Source organism: Chelon labrosus (assembly GCF_963514085.1).
Source record: "Chelon labrosus genome assembly, chromosome: 19".
Taxonomy (NCBI): domain Eukaryota; kingdom Metazoa; phylum Chordata; class Actinopteri; order Mugiliformes; family Mugilidae; genus Chelon; species Chelon labrosus.
Window position 1 is genome coordinate 21,574,012 of NC_140352.1, and position 15,021 is coordinate 21,589,032.

Genomic DNA, 15,021 nt, shown 5'->3' on the forward strand with positions numbered 1-15,021 from the left:
AAGGGTGCAAAAATATTTATTGCTAATAAACCTGTAGTCAGTTGGTGTATATTTGCTTTATATTTACAATAATAGAATACAGAGGAATGGGAATGTGAAAGAAAATCCCAACCATTTAAATAAATACAAAGGGACTGCCACTGAACAAGACTACAAACATAAACCAACTCCATCAACTCTTATACAGCTGGACCAATGATTGCAGTGAGAAAAAAAAAAACTATATAAATTTTCATATATATATATTTAAATTATAGTCAGTGAATCCCGTCCATATGCATTCAGTTGCTGCTTTTCCATGGGTATCTCAGATTTTTTCAAAAGACTGTAGGGAACATCTTTGATGTTAATTTTGAAGTTAGGCGATAAAAGCAACAAGGGTAGGTACTTGGGTTTTCTGATGCAGACGAGCACTTTTGTTCCATAGCTTGTTTACTGAGCAACACTTACATCTGTGCTGGAATGATAACGGAGTGGTGGAGCGTTAACGTGCAGCCTGAACGCCAGACTCATTCCTCTGGTTTTGTTATGCAAGTATTACTCATTAGTATGTAGTTGTGTTTAGCCGTTGAACATCACATTTATGCCTTTGGCTAGCAACAGTCTAGAGTTAAAACAGTAGCTTACACAGTCATAGTTTTAGTGTATGCATGACAGATGCTCATTTAAAAACACTATTTACAGTAAGACATGGCAAAAAAGAATAAAGAAAAGTCAATAATACAAAAAATGTCACAGTTAACTGAAGTGCATGGAATGCAAACTCTAGACATGAAATTCAAACTTCATACAATGTTTTTTTTTTTTTTAATAATATATGATCTGTGTTTGGTGACCAGTGTGTAGTGTTACTAAATAAGTCATTACAGAGCTAAAATATAGTGGACTTCTAAACATGCAGCAAGGTAGGCAGACATGACGTGTCACTGTCAGAACTCCTTCGTGTCTTTATTTTCAAACAGGTGGAGTCTCTGCTCCGCCGTCAGCCCTTCCTTCAGACTCTGGAGGGATAGAGAAAGCAAAAAAGCAAGTTAATAATGACTATGATAAACAGAACTTTGTCTGGACAGATGTAATGATCCTGAGCAGGCAGTGTTTCTGTCACCCAGTGTTTAAATGTCCACACACCACACCACATTTGATAGCAAACTCTTCTCAATGTATGCTACGAAGCCCCAAAAACCAACAAAATGCAATAGAATGTGTCTGATTACATCAATAAACAACAGTGGTAACTTTACACTTTTCATTTAACCTACTTTATTTTACATTTTTCATTTAAAGCTCTTTCATATTCATTACATCGTTGTGTATTCTTTAATAATTTCCCCAACAAATTTCCATTGTTCATTATAACAGTCTACTTGGTTAGCTAACTTTCTTAAAGCTAAAAAAAAAGGAGGGAGTGAAACCATCCTTGAAAAAAAAATGTAGTTGATGTCTATTTTAGCATTTTAGTTTTAGTCCCATCCACTAACATGGAGGGGGTGGAGCTTATGACCTATACTGCAGCCAGACACCAAGGGGAGCTCTACTTGCTTTGGCTTCACTTTTGATGAGCTTTTCTGCTGTTTATCTTTATACAGTCTATGGTTTGATCAGAAACTTGTATAAAGGTTAAAGTAAACCAGTTTTAACCATTTAAATATCAAATGCGCTTTCATGGAAACTTTAAGTTAACATATTGCAACAGTCTGTATTCACCACTCATGTTAAACACATACATATATGTCATTATTATAAAAATATTGGAAAAAAATGTATTAAAAAATGTATTAAAGGTTAAATTAGTTAGAGTTAATGATAAGCTAAATAGCTAAATAAATTCAGTGTCTTTATAAAGTGATTGAATAAAACATCCATTACTGAACAGGGTTTTGTTAGATTGGGGCTGTGAAGTGAAAGGACCCACAGATTAGATATCAGTAAAACACTGCAGTCATATGTCAGTCACACCGCCACACTGACATCATCTGTTCTTTACCACCATGTGTCTGTGCAATGGGTCATTTGTTCATAGTAATGTGCAGTTGTCACTGAGGTTTTTTTTTTTCCCCAGTGGCTTAAAAGGTTAAACCACCCGTGGGTGTTTGGTTTACCTAAAGGAGAAGGGGAAGGAGGCCTACACGTCCTCAGCAGCCCTAACTGTCCCAGGGCATGTCACGATTCACAGACTGAGGACAGAAGGGGGAAAACACACCAGCAAGTGTGTGTTAGACTACTGCGGTGTTTCATTTGCAACACAATCCCAAGACTGCAGCTCTGATGGAGTCACAACATGGATCAGTTCAATGCAGTCGACGGGCATGCAGTACAGCATGCAACTGTGCTGGTGACCTGTAGATGGCAGCAAGTCATTGGAAAGTTCTTGTCAGGCTTTGTGCGGTGGGGGAAAGCTATTGAGAAAGCGGGACTGCTCTGTCACTCCTGACTCTGCTGCTGCTGCTTCAGCAATGACATGTTGTATGACAGAGGTGAATGAGAAATCCTGAATAAAAGCCATAGTGGAATGGACAGCTGATTTCACTCTTAACTGGCCACATCACAAGAAACCCACCTTTGACCTCATGGTGCGCTCCGAGCGTTTGGCTGCAGCCGCTGCCATCTTGAGGATGTCAGGGTTGCTCTTGGACTTCATGATATCTGTTAATACAAAGTGTCTCAGTTAAACCAGAGTCTAGCACTCAAGTGCATTATGTCCAGTGTATATTTCAGAGTTTGTTATTGTACCGTATCCTCCTCTCTCCACCTCCTCCAGAGACGGCTCCCCCAGCGCCTCGTGAGCCAGTTGTAGCTGTTCTTTGAGCCGACCCAGATCCCGTTCTGCTTTGGCCTTGACAATACTAAGCTCTGTGTAGATGTCCTTGTACTTATCTGTTGCGTATTTCTTGTCCTGAAAAGTGAAATGTTTCATTAGCATTTATGTGCGTGTCTTTGAGCTTTAAATTCATGGATGTCCCTGGCTGAAACGGCCTCCAGGAGGCATGCTATCCTAACAGGAACAATAAATATATAGTAATTTACTCTTTGGGCGGCTTGGAGTTCGTCTTTGAGGGAGTTGATTTCCTGCTTCAGATACTGGACCTCAGACTCCTTCACCCTCAGCATCACCTGCAAATCCATGAGAAGATGAAAACAAAGTTACTTTCAGGGCCGTAACACTTTCTGAGGAGAACTAGCTGCTATTTAAAGCCGTATTAGTAGAAACATGTTTTTATAAAGTATTTTATTGTTTTGATTGAACCTTACTTCTAACTCATAGAGCTCTTTTCCATGTATTGTGATGTGTGTCTCTCCCAGTCCGTCCTCAGATGTCATGGAGCGCATCTTGGTGATTTCTGCTGCCAGACGGTTGTTGAGCTCCTAAAAAATGTCCCAAAGAAGAAGCTCAGACAGTTTAAGAGAATGGCCGGCGTGCTTTCAAGTGCTCTGTGCAACACAGCAGTCAAACAGTGCCTGAGTTGACCTTTAACCCACAGTACTTGCTGACTTGGATAAGGTGAAAAGAATATGATGGGTCTGAAATAATCTAATCGAAAAGTGACAAGGCAGCCTTAACTTATTAAAACACCGCATCTAACAGATGAGGATGCGCTAATCCTCTGTCTCTTAAGTAATAGACATGTACGCTAGTGTTTTTATACCGCGGCTGTCAATATGCAGTCATGAATGAGCAGGAGAGAAGCACTGCTGTGTGCAGCGGGCTAGTTCTTTGGTCTAATATTCCTTAGATATCCCGAATCTGTGATCATTCAGTAGCATCTGTGCTGCTGAAAATCCAGACAAAGCCACTTATATAACAACGTTTTAAGAGAGACATGGCTACAGTTCTTCCCACAGATGTTTGGTGTAACCTGGGCGTGGAGTGGAAATTAAACTGCACTGACCGCACTATGCTCAGACAAGTCTAGATAAATTAAAATCAGCCTGTAGTTTGGAAAACGTAAGAAAACTCCGCCTGGATAAACTCACTCCACTGTACACATTTTTAAAGTGGACTTCCCAATTACTTTAATAGGTTATGTTACAAAAAGAATTAGAAATGTCACAGTTGATGCTACGTTCACATCAGCGGCAACAAGCTACAGACATTCATAATGACTGTTGGTGATATGGAGCCACAAGCTGACAGCCTACACTTAGTTTGTTAAGATGGCTTCAACTTTTTATGTCTTTGCACTTAGGCGGTGAAGCAATAACCACTCATGCATTTGTTTCATCAGTTAAACTTTAAACTAATAATAACGTCACTAACGACGTCAACAAGTGCTGGAGCAACACTTCAATAGTGGCTGGGCGATAATGTAGCTGGACACACTGACTGAGTGGAATGTAGTACTAAGTGTCCTGCAACAGGTTAGTGGAGGAATATTTAAAAGTTATATACACTGTATATATATTTTACACATAAGTGGCTTATGTAGGAATTCTAAGAGTCTTGACCAGTACATCACTACTGAGTAAATATTTGGATACAGGTGAGTTGTGCGTCAGTGTTTGCGTCTGTACCTGGTTGTGAGCGTTGAGCTCTTGGTTCTCTCTCTGACACTGCCTGAGGGCCTGCCTCTCGGCCTCCAGCGCCTGAGCCAGGTGGGCGTTTTCCAGGCACTTCTGGGAATACTGCTCAGACAACACCTCGATCTCCCGCTGGAAGGAACACAGCTCCTCCCTGAAACATAACGCAACGCCTCATTGAGAGAAAAAAACAAACCTCACTCGCTGGTGTGGCTTCAACAGTAAAATCCTGTTGGTTCTGCTTTGGTTAAATGGTCAACATTTAATGTCCTGACAGATCTGTACTCAGTTTTACTGTATATCATGTAGCTACTTTCCCACTGGTTAAGGTTGACAAGCTGCGCTCCAGTGCTCCTTTGCTCTCTCTTATTCAGAGTGAGCCAATACGCGGTCAACTCTAGTGTATTAACGTTGCAGTTTTGACAGGTTCAGAAACCGGAAACAGAAAGAGACGCTAAAGAAAACTTTCACCTTAAAGAAACACAGACTGATTTATTGCTAACACCTGCACATCCACACGTGTCACCAGTTCAAGTATCGCAGCGTGCTGGAGACAGCCAGGTGAGCACTGAACACACAGCGCTTCCACACACATGGCAGCAAGTCATGAGTGACAGTCTGATGGGCAGTGTCTTATTAGTTTAAATCAAACCTCCTTTAATACAGCAGTCAGACCAGTCCTAACAATGTGATGAATGACAGCAGTCTGACGGGAAGGCCCGGCACATACTGGCTTTTTGGAACAGAGCCAACAATGTTTTTGAGATAAACAAAAATCTGATAACAACGTTTCCAAGAACACACAAGCGACTGGGATTTCATAGTTTTCTCTAATCACTAAACTATGTAACAGTTTCACTTCAAATCTATTGAAAATAGATTTCTGTACTCACGTTTTGATATATTGAGTGAAATGTGTGTGTATTTAGTAAACCAATTAACCAAAACATTTAAACACTGACTCTCTGTCTACATCCACGTGGCAGATGTGAAGTGTCTGCACAGTTGCTCTACTGCTGGTCCTGCTAGACACAGGGTTGGTATTTCAAGAAAGAATTTATAACAACAAGTCCTTGATCAATGTGATCCTGGATCTGTAGCTGCAAAGAACACTCACTCGTGCTGTCTGCGGATCTCCTCCATGTCTGCGTTCTCTGCATTGTTGTTGGCCTTGCGAGCCTTGTCCAGCTCTTTCTCCAGCTCTGTTCGGTGGGCGTTTTTCATTGCCTCAATTGCTGAGATAACAACGCAAAATGCTTTATTAAGAATGCTTGTGTTGTAAACTGTATCTTCACCAACCTGGGATGATCTAAAACATGGCTGGTAAATCACACATTCTAGTGAAAATAAGATATTTGGTTTGTGCTTAGTGTTTACCAGCAATGGTGGCTGCAGTCTCTTCTGCTAGCAGCCTCTCCTTCTCCTCCTGCAGGTTCTCCAGCTCTCTCTGGTGTTTCCTCTGCAGCTCGTCGATCACCTTCTGATGGGACTCCTCCATGGCAGCAAAGCCCCTTTCACAGGTGGCCTACGACAAAGAATGAGCATGGTGCAGCTGTGAGTTTACGTTTAATTTGGAGACAGACCAAAGGTTCTCCTGATCATACAAGCTGAGCAAGAGAAACCCGCCAGGCCTTCAGATAATATAAGTCAAAATCATCCATTCATTTCCAGCAAATAACTTGCAAGCTAGAGCCTGTCAGCCATGAGCGAGTTGAGCCTGTGTGAGTACAAAAGGGGTTAAGAGGAGTGACAGGATACACAATACACTGAAGAAATGCACAGACAATGAGAGGAGGGCGTAAGAGAGAATAGCTGCCATTTCCTGTCCACGGCACAACATACAAACTTGCTTCGAAAATCCTTATTAAAATACGCTTGTAGTCTGGAGGTAATGTAGAAAATCCTAATCTGCCTAGTGGCGAAATCTTTAACGGAATGCCGGGTTAAGCTGATGGAGTAATACAATCACAAATAACTGGGTGTCTGAGACACCTTAGGAACATGTATCTTCAATGTTAGGAGCTGTTGAGGTCAGCTCAGCAAACTAGACCCTCTAGATGGATTAAATGAGTAATTTCACTCCAGTTTACACTATAAGGAACTGCATGGCTTTATACCACGAACCAAAAGCTAGCCCTACATCCATCCTCTATTCATTGCCACTAATCTGGGTACTCTGTTGACAACGGCACCCTGGCCTGTGTCCCCATTCTTTGCCCCAGGCCAATTCTAGCTACATAAGGGAAATGGAGGTCCAGTTTGTTTTCACAGAGATAAACCCTCTGAGAGCTAGGACCTAGGAACTGACTGTGACAGGTTGAACAGTCACCCCACCCCCTGCCGCCGCCACTACCAAGCATATGTAAACTTCCTGCTCTGGCATCAGACCAAGCAGCAGCTTTATTTAGAAGCATGTCAGGCCATGTGTAAATATATCCTAGGTCAAACCCAAGATTCAAGATAAAACTGACTAACTGAGCAGCTTACAAAAGTAAAACAAACCTCGTACTATATTAATTTGCTGTTTTGATACCTAGTTGAAGCACAGGGACACAGGAAATGTGGATGTTTAAAAACACATCCAATACATAACAATAGATCTTAGATGTTGTCTAACCTCTGAATATATCCTGTTCCTACCCAATCTTGTGATCTGTGAAGTGTCCAATGACATGCTAACGTAAGTCCCACAATACAAAATCAAATTTTACCAAAGTATGGTTTGTGTATCCAGAGTCAGACCAGCTTCTTCCTCCTGCCATCAAATACATTCTTGTCTAAACACAATCACTATTGTTGCACAACTTCATTATAACATCCTTCATTACAAGAAACACACACTATTTTGCTGCTGTAAATGCCCATTGAAGCATGAGATTATGTATTAATCCTCTGCTGAAAATAGTCCTTGATAAGCCCGTTAGAACGTTTTTCTAAAAAACACAATTATTCAGCATTTGCACACATGTGAAGTATGTATTTGTGACTTATACCTATGTCTTTAGTTAGAACTAATGGGTTCCACAGTCCAACAAATTTCTTTTTTGGTCTTTTAGTAAATTAAAACCTTAATGATGCTTGACCAAATACCATAAGGTAAGTGAGAAAACACGTAATTAAGTAGCGAACCTTCCTCATCGTGATATATGAATATCAGTTTGTTAAAACAATCTTAAACGGCATCTGCTTTCTAGCTTGTTCCAGTGCTTCACCAGCAAATGGAGGTATTGGCTCTGTAGTCATGAAGTTATCTTGTGACTTGAAGTAAGTTGTTACAGTTTAGCTGACAACTAGCTGCTGATGGCCATAAGACGCAGCTGACAGCTCTAGAAAATAGCTAGTAAATGGATCAACGGCCACGATTACTTTGTTGAAAAGCAATCTTGGCCAATTAAAATAAGTCAGAAAAGTGAATAAAACCAATCTGTTAGTAGAAACAGCCAAAGGAAAAAGCAAAGAGGTGCATACAAATGAATTAGAATATGAATTCTTAATACTAAAAAGCTTCAAACATGTCCCAAGTAGTTGGTCAGCTCTTTGTGTTACACTTTAAATGCACCAAAGCTGAGTTTAGATTAGTAAGCGCACTGAACTACCAACAGAGGAACTCATTTCATAGAATAAGGCTAATATGCCTGTAGGAAGCTGATGACATCTCTTGGATATTTTTATGGCTAGTATCAAGTATAGTTCTATAAGGGATGGTGGTGAATACAAATGAGTTCCTCGATACACAGCTACAGTAGCGTCAATGATCCCATTAACCTACAGGAGGTTAGTTTTCATGCAACACAGAATTGTTAGCGAGTGACAGGTGAGAGAGTTTAGCAAGGGAAATAGAGATGGGGGAAAGGAAGAGGGATCTGGGAATGCCACAAAGGAAAACAAGGCATCACAGATGGAGGATGGTAAGGACAAGGAGCGCTTCCACCTTCAGGTTTTCCAGGTCTTTCTCGTATTTCAGCCGCAGAGTGGTTATGTCGCCTTGCTCTCCTCGCCGTCTCATCTCTTCAGTCATGACTGAGACTTGGGTCACCAGTTCTTGAATGCGCTCCTTCAGGGTTGAAGTTTGGAGGAACGCATGACGCAATGGTGCACCCTCCTCAGTCCCATTCCTGTCTGGGTTTGCAGGACTCATCATGCTCCTCAGCTCTTCCATTTCCCGGTCAAACTTCTCTAAGAGGTTCTTCCTTTCCATCTGATGCTGCTTCTTCAGGTTCTCCATGCAGGTCGACAGTGAGTCGATCTCTTTCATGTTTTCTTCTGAACGGATCCGAAGTGTCTCGCTGGCATTTGCAATTTCCTGCCTCAGTTTTTCAGCTTCCTGCTCATAGTCATCTTTGACATCTTGTAGCTCCTTCTGGTGTCTGGCTATGATTTCCTGGAGATCAGTGGTTTTATCTACCGAATCTATGGCCTCTCCTTCAGTATGGATCATAGTTTGTGGCCCAGTTTTCAAAGAGGCCTGAAGAGTTGTGAGTTTAGACTGGAGCTCGCTGGCAACTTCTCTCAATTTCGGACAGTTTGGACAATCCAAGCTACTCGTCGGTACATCTGCCTGAATCTGCCTTAGCTCTTTCTCTTGCTGGACTTGGAGCCTTATGATCACATAAGATGTGTATGCTTCTTTGAGAGATTCAAGCAGATATTCTGAAAATTGTTTCTGTTCTCGACCAAGACCGAAGCTTGCCAGAGCCAAAGACAGGAGTTCGTCATCTTGGTCCATCTTCAAACTGGAGGCAATCTGTTTCAACCTCTGTGACTGTGCCTCCAGGGTTTCTCTTAACCGTTTAAGAATCAAAGCATTTGTTTCATCATTAAGCCAGGTGTACACTGACACAAAATCTGTCCCTACACCACTGTCAGCCTCTGCCTTTGGACAAATCCTCTTTATCAAGTGCATCAAGCTCTTCTGTGCTGTCATCTGTTCCGCTATCCTCCTTTCACAGTTGTTCCTGTTTTCCTCTGGTTTCACTTCAATGATGCCCAACAGCTGGCTCAAGAACTCTCCCTCTAAAACCATTCTAACATCTTTTCCACTCATGCAAAGTGGCTTTTCTGTCAAAGAACCAAATAAAGTGCTTTTTAAATCACCAAGCATTCTTTCCACATTAACCTCTATCTTTGCTAACACCTCTAGAATCTGATTTATTGCCTCAGACCTCATCTCAAGCTCTTCTACTACTTGCTTTAAAAGTCCTTGATCATCAACCTGCTTCTCACCTACCTCAACACATTCGCCAACATCCTCTTTATCTCCACCAGTTTTCATTTCTAACTTCTCTTGTAGCCTCCTTATTTCATTTTCTGCTTCTGCTAGCTTCTCCCTACTGACTCTCTCATACTCGTGGTTTAGTGCGACTAGTTCAGTGTTCCTAGCTTCTAGTTCCATACAGCGCTGCTCTGAAGACTGAAGGCTTGCCTCAGTTTCAAATAACTTGGCTTGCGATGCTTCGAGTAGCTCTTTGACTTGCTCTTTCTCCGGGTGCAATACCTCGTCCTCATAATCTGCCTGAAAGCCCAGACCTTTTAGTGTGGCCTCTTTCAACTGTAGCTTCTTTTCAGTGTCTTTAAGGGTGCTGCCAAGCTCCTCTAATGTAACCAGTGCTTCATGGAGCCTCAAGGACTTCTCATTCAGCTCCCTCTCATAATACTCCCTGTCTATGGCACTGGCTTGATTTTCAGCCAGTTCTGCTTTCAGTCTCTTCAGCTCTTCAATGACAAGATGATGCTGCTTGCCACCCTGTTGGCTGATGAGTTCCGCTTTCAGTCTGTCTATTTCTCTGTCTGCCTCAGTCAGCTGGTTCACTATCTCCTGACATCGTTGCTTCAAAGCTCCGTTCTCGCTTGTTAAAAGTTCGACCCTCTGGGAGAGCATGCCAATAGTCAAATCACTTGTCTCTGAGTGGTTTTCAATTTTGGACCCATGACCGTAGGGACTTTTTAGGGTGTCAAAACTTTGCTTCTGAACTTTCCCCACCATATCCTCCATGGTTAGTAGACGGGCCTCGTATTCGCGGATGCTCTCGCCGGCTCTCGCCAAACTCTTTTTTATTGTTTCATTTTCTACCTCCTGCTGGTATTTCCAAGTCTCCAGGAGCTTCTGAAGCTGATGTTTCTCTGTTGTCTCTTGATTACAACTATGGAATTTCAACACATGCCCTAGCTCCTTTAGAGTCAGAGGTTTACCAGTTATCAAGTCTTCTAGTTCTTGAATCGCCTCCGTACTGTCCAGGAGTAAGAAGCTAATGGTTTTCTGGACAGGTTCAGGGGGAGGACCTTCCAGAATGGCAGTTTTTTGGGGTTCAGAAAAGTAAGGTTCCTTGATGGGGAGGTGAGAAAGCGTGAGGCCAAGCTGTGCCTGCATATTGCGCTTTTTCAGCTCTTGCAGCTTCAGGAGCTCTTTGGTCTCCTGGTACTTCTTTGTTAAACTCTGTGCTTGAGAACTAACCAGTTCAGGCCTCTTCGTCTGGGGCGTCACATCAGCCTCCAGACCCAAAGGGTGCTTCAGCTTGGAAAAGGGGACCAGACAGTTGGTTAACACACAGCAGGGGAGACACAAAGCTTGCTAATAATTCTCAGCCTTAACTACCAATCATTTCCCACAAATCAAATCAAATAGTGACATTACAATTAAAATTACCACATGATAATCCCACGTTATGCAAACTAACAGTGATTCAAAACAATTAAAATTTAAATGTGTAAATTGAAAGCAAAGGAAAGAGATTAAACGGCAGGGGTTAGTTAATCACAACAGGGCATGCACATTAACTGGTTAAAAAGTTACGTCATGTAGTCAGTAATGCAATATTAGTTTCAGTTGGATGGTTTATGGATGGAAGGCATACCAGGTCCTACAAACACACATTTCTGAAGTTTCTGGTCCAACCTCATGTTTACACCAATGCAATTGTTTTCTGTGAGGGCACAGTCAATGGCATTACATGATTTAAGTCTAAATCTTCAAGATATTTTCAAACGTTGTCCAAAATCACAAAAAATTTGTAGAACAAAAAAAGGAACACAAATTGCATACAGCAACACAACACTATGTTATGAAGTAATACTTGCACCAGTACTTCTACCGTATAAACAAATGAAATTATCTATTACAAGTAATCTTTCAGCCTTTCTTTGGCAAATCCATCCATACATCGACACACAAGCACAGAAATCATCATCCAACATCATACACTTAGGTCATTTCATCGCTAAATACAAAGTTTGTTAACAGATATAACAAATGGATGGTCTGTAAAGCAGTTAATAGGAGATGAGAATCTGACATCCATGCAAATAATCAGAATACAAGCCAAGAGGTTATTATTACTCCATGTTGAGTCATACATTTCAACAAGATACGCTATTTTTCCAGTGACCACAAGGATGACTCTGATTTTAACTGAAGAAAGCTATAACCAAATGTTAGCATGGAAGCTAAAATGATGAATAATTAGATTAATCTAAAACAAAATTGAAAATGTAAAATCATAAACTGGAAATGGCAATGTCCAATGAATATAAAAACTAGTATGCTCGTCTCTTCCACTCCATTTGCACTTTCCCATGATCTTTTTTTAGATCCTGAACTGTACGTAGTTTTAAAGGTGTGTTCATCACACGATGACATCCAAATGGAAAGGGCAGGGAATTAACTAATGGATACAAGCAATTTCATGTTTTTACTGGATTTTCCATGGAAAATGACATTTTCTACTGTCTCGATTTCTAGCTAAATTTCTTACTGTCCTTATGTTGTTTTTATATTGACCTCATAAGTAGGTGATAACATATTTAGATACGGTTTTCTTCCTACATAAACTAGATTCTTTCAATATTTATCTGCAGATAAATTGGCTTTTTTTTCCTCTTTCAGAGTTAGAGCAAAACAATCCTCTGCAAGTCACATCAGCAGCAACCAAACAAGAGTTTTGCTTCATAATCAACAGCACACTGAAATAACAGCTAGCATGAGTTCAGATATAGTACAGAATTACAACACAGAGAGAGGAGATTAACTAGCAGAAGCCGATGTAGAATATCATTGTTTTTCACATGCAATGAACTCATGCAAAGGAACGTATCTCTAGCCGTTTTGTTGCTTCAATGTCAGTTGGATGTTGTTTTTTTTAAATATAACATGCAAAGAATGTTACAAAATGAAGTAGAAAATACTGCTCAGTTGAGGATGTACTCATGAAATTTACAAAAGGACTCCCCATCACAGCAGAATAACATCCACTGTAATGCAAGCTAGTGAGTGAGAACGAGTGAGAACTCACCGGAGAGATGTAACCAGTCCGGATGTCCTGCTCTCTCTCCAGAGCTGTTCTCAACTGGAACTCCAGTTCCTGCTTGTGCTTGTTTGAGTCAAGGAGCTGTTGGTGACAGCTCTCCAACTGCACCTTCAGGTCCTCTATCTGCAGGAGCAGCAGGCACAATCTTGGATCAATTAACCATTTCTTCAAAGGATGCCCGTAATATAATATGAACAGGCTCATTTCATTTTCTATGGTGGGAAATCCCAATCAATTACACAAATAACAAATTCAACTATATAAATAGGTAGACGTACCCCTTGCTTGTAATTGTCCAGTAGCTTCTCCAACTCTGTGGTCTCTTTGGATTGCACTGTGGTGGGCAGAGGCACCCTCCTCTCATCCCGTATGGGTGTCTTCTCCACCTGTCGCCAGTGTTCTTCAATCACTTCCTCCACCCTTTGCTGTCTCTCCGCAGAAATAGGACCCAATGGATCGCTGTTTCCGACTCCCTCACCACTCTCATAGTCCGTCCTCCCCCCTTCTTTAACAGACGTGTTGTCTGGGCTCGTAACAGAGTCATACCTCTTCCGCCTCTCCTCTCTTTTTCTACTGCGCTCAAGCTCTCCCAAGTCTGCCTCTTGTGCCCTTTGTTGAGCCAAAGCCTGGGCAATGGGCCTGAACTCTGCCCAGTCAAATGTCTTAGAGCGGCCTTCTCGTCTGCGTTCACGCGCTCTGCTCTTTATGACTCCCGGAGCAGATTCCCTCTCCACAGACGAGGCCTCAGAGGAAGGTGAGTCCTGAGTGACGTCTGGTCTGATCAGACCCTCCAAAGGAGAGAACGAGCCGTGATCCTCAGTCAAGCTGAAAAGAAGAAAGGAAGAAGAAAGAAAGTTTCAGCAGCTGTAAGTTGCCACTTTGGTTGTGAAGTATGCATGTGTAGAAATACACTGATTTAATGTACTCATAAACATGTCTGCATACATCTCCTGAGAACTTCACTACTGACAACATATATACAGTAAAACCAGTTTAAAATAGTCATTCTGTGTACTGTGTAATTTAAATCATTTAGAGACATGGACAATTGAAACCGTATCTGTATAATAGTATTATTGTGAAGTATTCTGACCTGGCCACGTCAGGGGCCGTGGAGGGTCTGACATTCTTCATGACTGCTTGGATCCAGTTCCTGCGTATTCCTGCCGTCATGGCTGACAGAGTGTGCACTCCTTCCTGGGTCTAAACCAACACACACACACAAAAAAAAACACTTACATGTAAGGCACTCAAATAAAAATGATACCTTTTTTTGGGTTTAGACTGAAAGTTTAGACCAGCAGAGAAGGCTTCGCTGGCCCTGACAGCCGACCACTGCCCTTTTCTCTATAAGTATACAAGTATACAAGTATATAAGAGTACAAATAGGGAAAGTCTCTTACATGAATCTGAAAACCGTAGTTGCGTTGTGCCTGGTATTCAGTTACATTGAAACAGGTGGACAGGTCGATCTCCCCATCCAAGTCAGAGGCCTGAGGTAACACAAGGGTGAGACACAAGGCAACATCACAATGAGGAGCTCATAATGAAAAACCAGGAGATATGTAGAAATAAAAAGAAATGACTGAGCTCACCTCCTCTGCAATGGAATCCTTGTAGTATCTGAGGCTGTGATCGGTCAACACAAACCAGTACTTCTTCCACTATGATGAGGAATGAAACAGAGAGTTTGTCCACACAATGTTCAAAGACAAAGTTGTGGAAAGCAGCATTTTGGAGAAATATTTTAAGATGATGTTTAATATGATTTTTTTAATGATTATTTTAAAAACTTTCCATGCTCCAGATTGGTCTTTTAAGTCCATTGAAGATGGCACATCAAAGCTTTGGAAAGGCTATAGCATGCTACAGACATTCACAAGTGTTCTAGGTGGACAGTTCAGAGGCAGTTTGAACTGGATTTGACTTTCCAGCACTCCTCCACTCCACATTTAGTTCCCTCTTTACATGGGTTACTAATGAGCTAATAAAATTGACAAGTACCTGTCCTTGCTCGTCCAGCTTTACCATCCAACCCTTCTTGAAGTTCAGCAAATCCGGCTAAAAAACAAAACAGAATAGTGAGAAATGATCTGCCTGCGATGAAGAGAATGGAACATGCAAGACGATCTCAGAAGCAAATGCAAACCATTTTAGTATTCTTCTTGAAAACGTTGTAAGAGCAGATTATCATTTTGTGCTCCAC

At 41.5% G+C, this 15,021-nt stretch overlaps 1 protein-coding gene across 4 annotated transcripts in view; it reads right to left on the bottom strand.

Moving 5' to 3' along the window:
• Positions 1-15,021, bottom strand: part of LOC311503974 (myosin phosphatase Rho interacting protein) — a 39,276-nt gene continuing 24,255 nt past the window's right edge. For 2 of the 4 annotated variants that reach the window (XM_084566912.1, XM_084566911.1), the window contains exons 10-24: positions 14,820-14,876; positions 14,411-14,479; positions 14,219-14,308; positions 13,909-14,018; positions 13,094-13,640; positions 12,801-12,938; positions 8,447-11,026; positions 5,893-6,040; positions 5,633-5,750; positions 4,510-4,669; positions 3,250-3,363; positions 3,025-3,111; positions 2,731-2,893; positions 2,558-2,643; positions 1-1,001 (exon numbers count right to left, since the gene is read on the bottom strand). In XM_084566912.1, coding sequence (XP_084423038.1) covers positions 930-1,001; positions 2,558-2,643; positions 2,731-2,893; positions 3,025-3,111; positions 3,250-3,363; positions 4,510-4,669; positions 5,633-5,750; positions 5,893-6,040; positions 8,447-11,026; positions 12,801-12,938; positions 13,094-13,640; positions 13,909-14,018; positions 14,219-14,308; positions 14,411-14,479; positions 14,820-14,876 — 4,539 coding nt within the window. In that variant the 3' untranslated portion in view covers positions 1-929. Of the gene's footprint in view, positions 1,002-2,099; positions 2,175-2,557; positions 2,644-2,730; positions 2,894-3,024; positions 3,112-3,249; positions 3,364-4,509; positions 4,670-5,632; positions 5,751-5,892; positions 6,041-8,446; positions 11,027-12,800; positions 12,939-13,093; positions 13,641-13,908; positions 14,019-14,218; positions 14,309-14,410; positions 14,480-14,819; positions 14,877-15,021 lie in introns of all 4 variants that reach the window. The other 2 variants (XM_084566913.1, XM_084566914.1) reach the window with 2 other exon arrangements.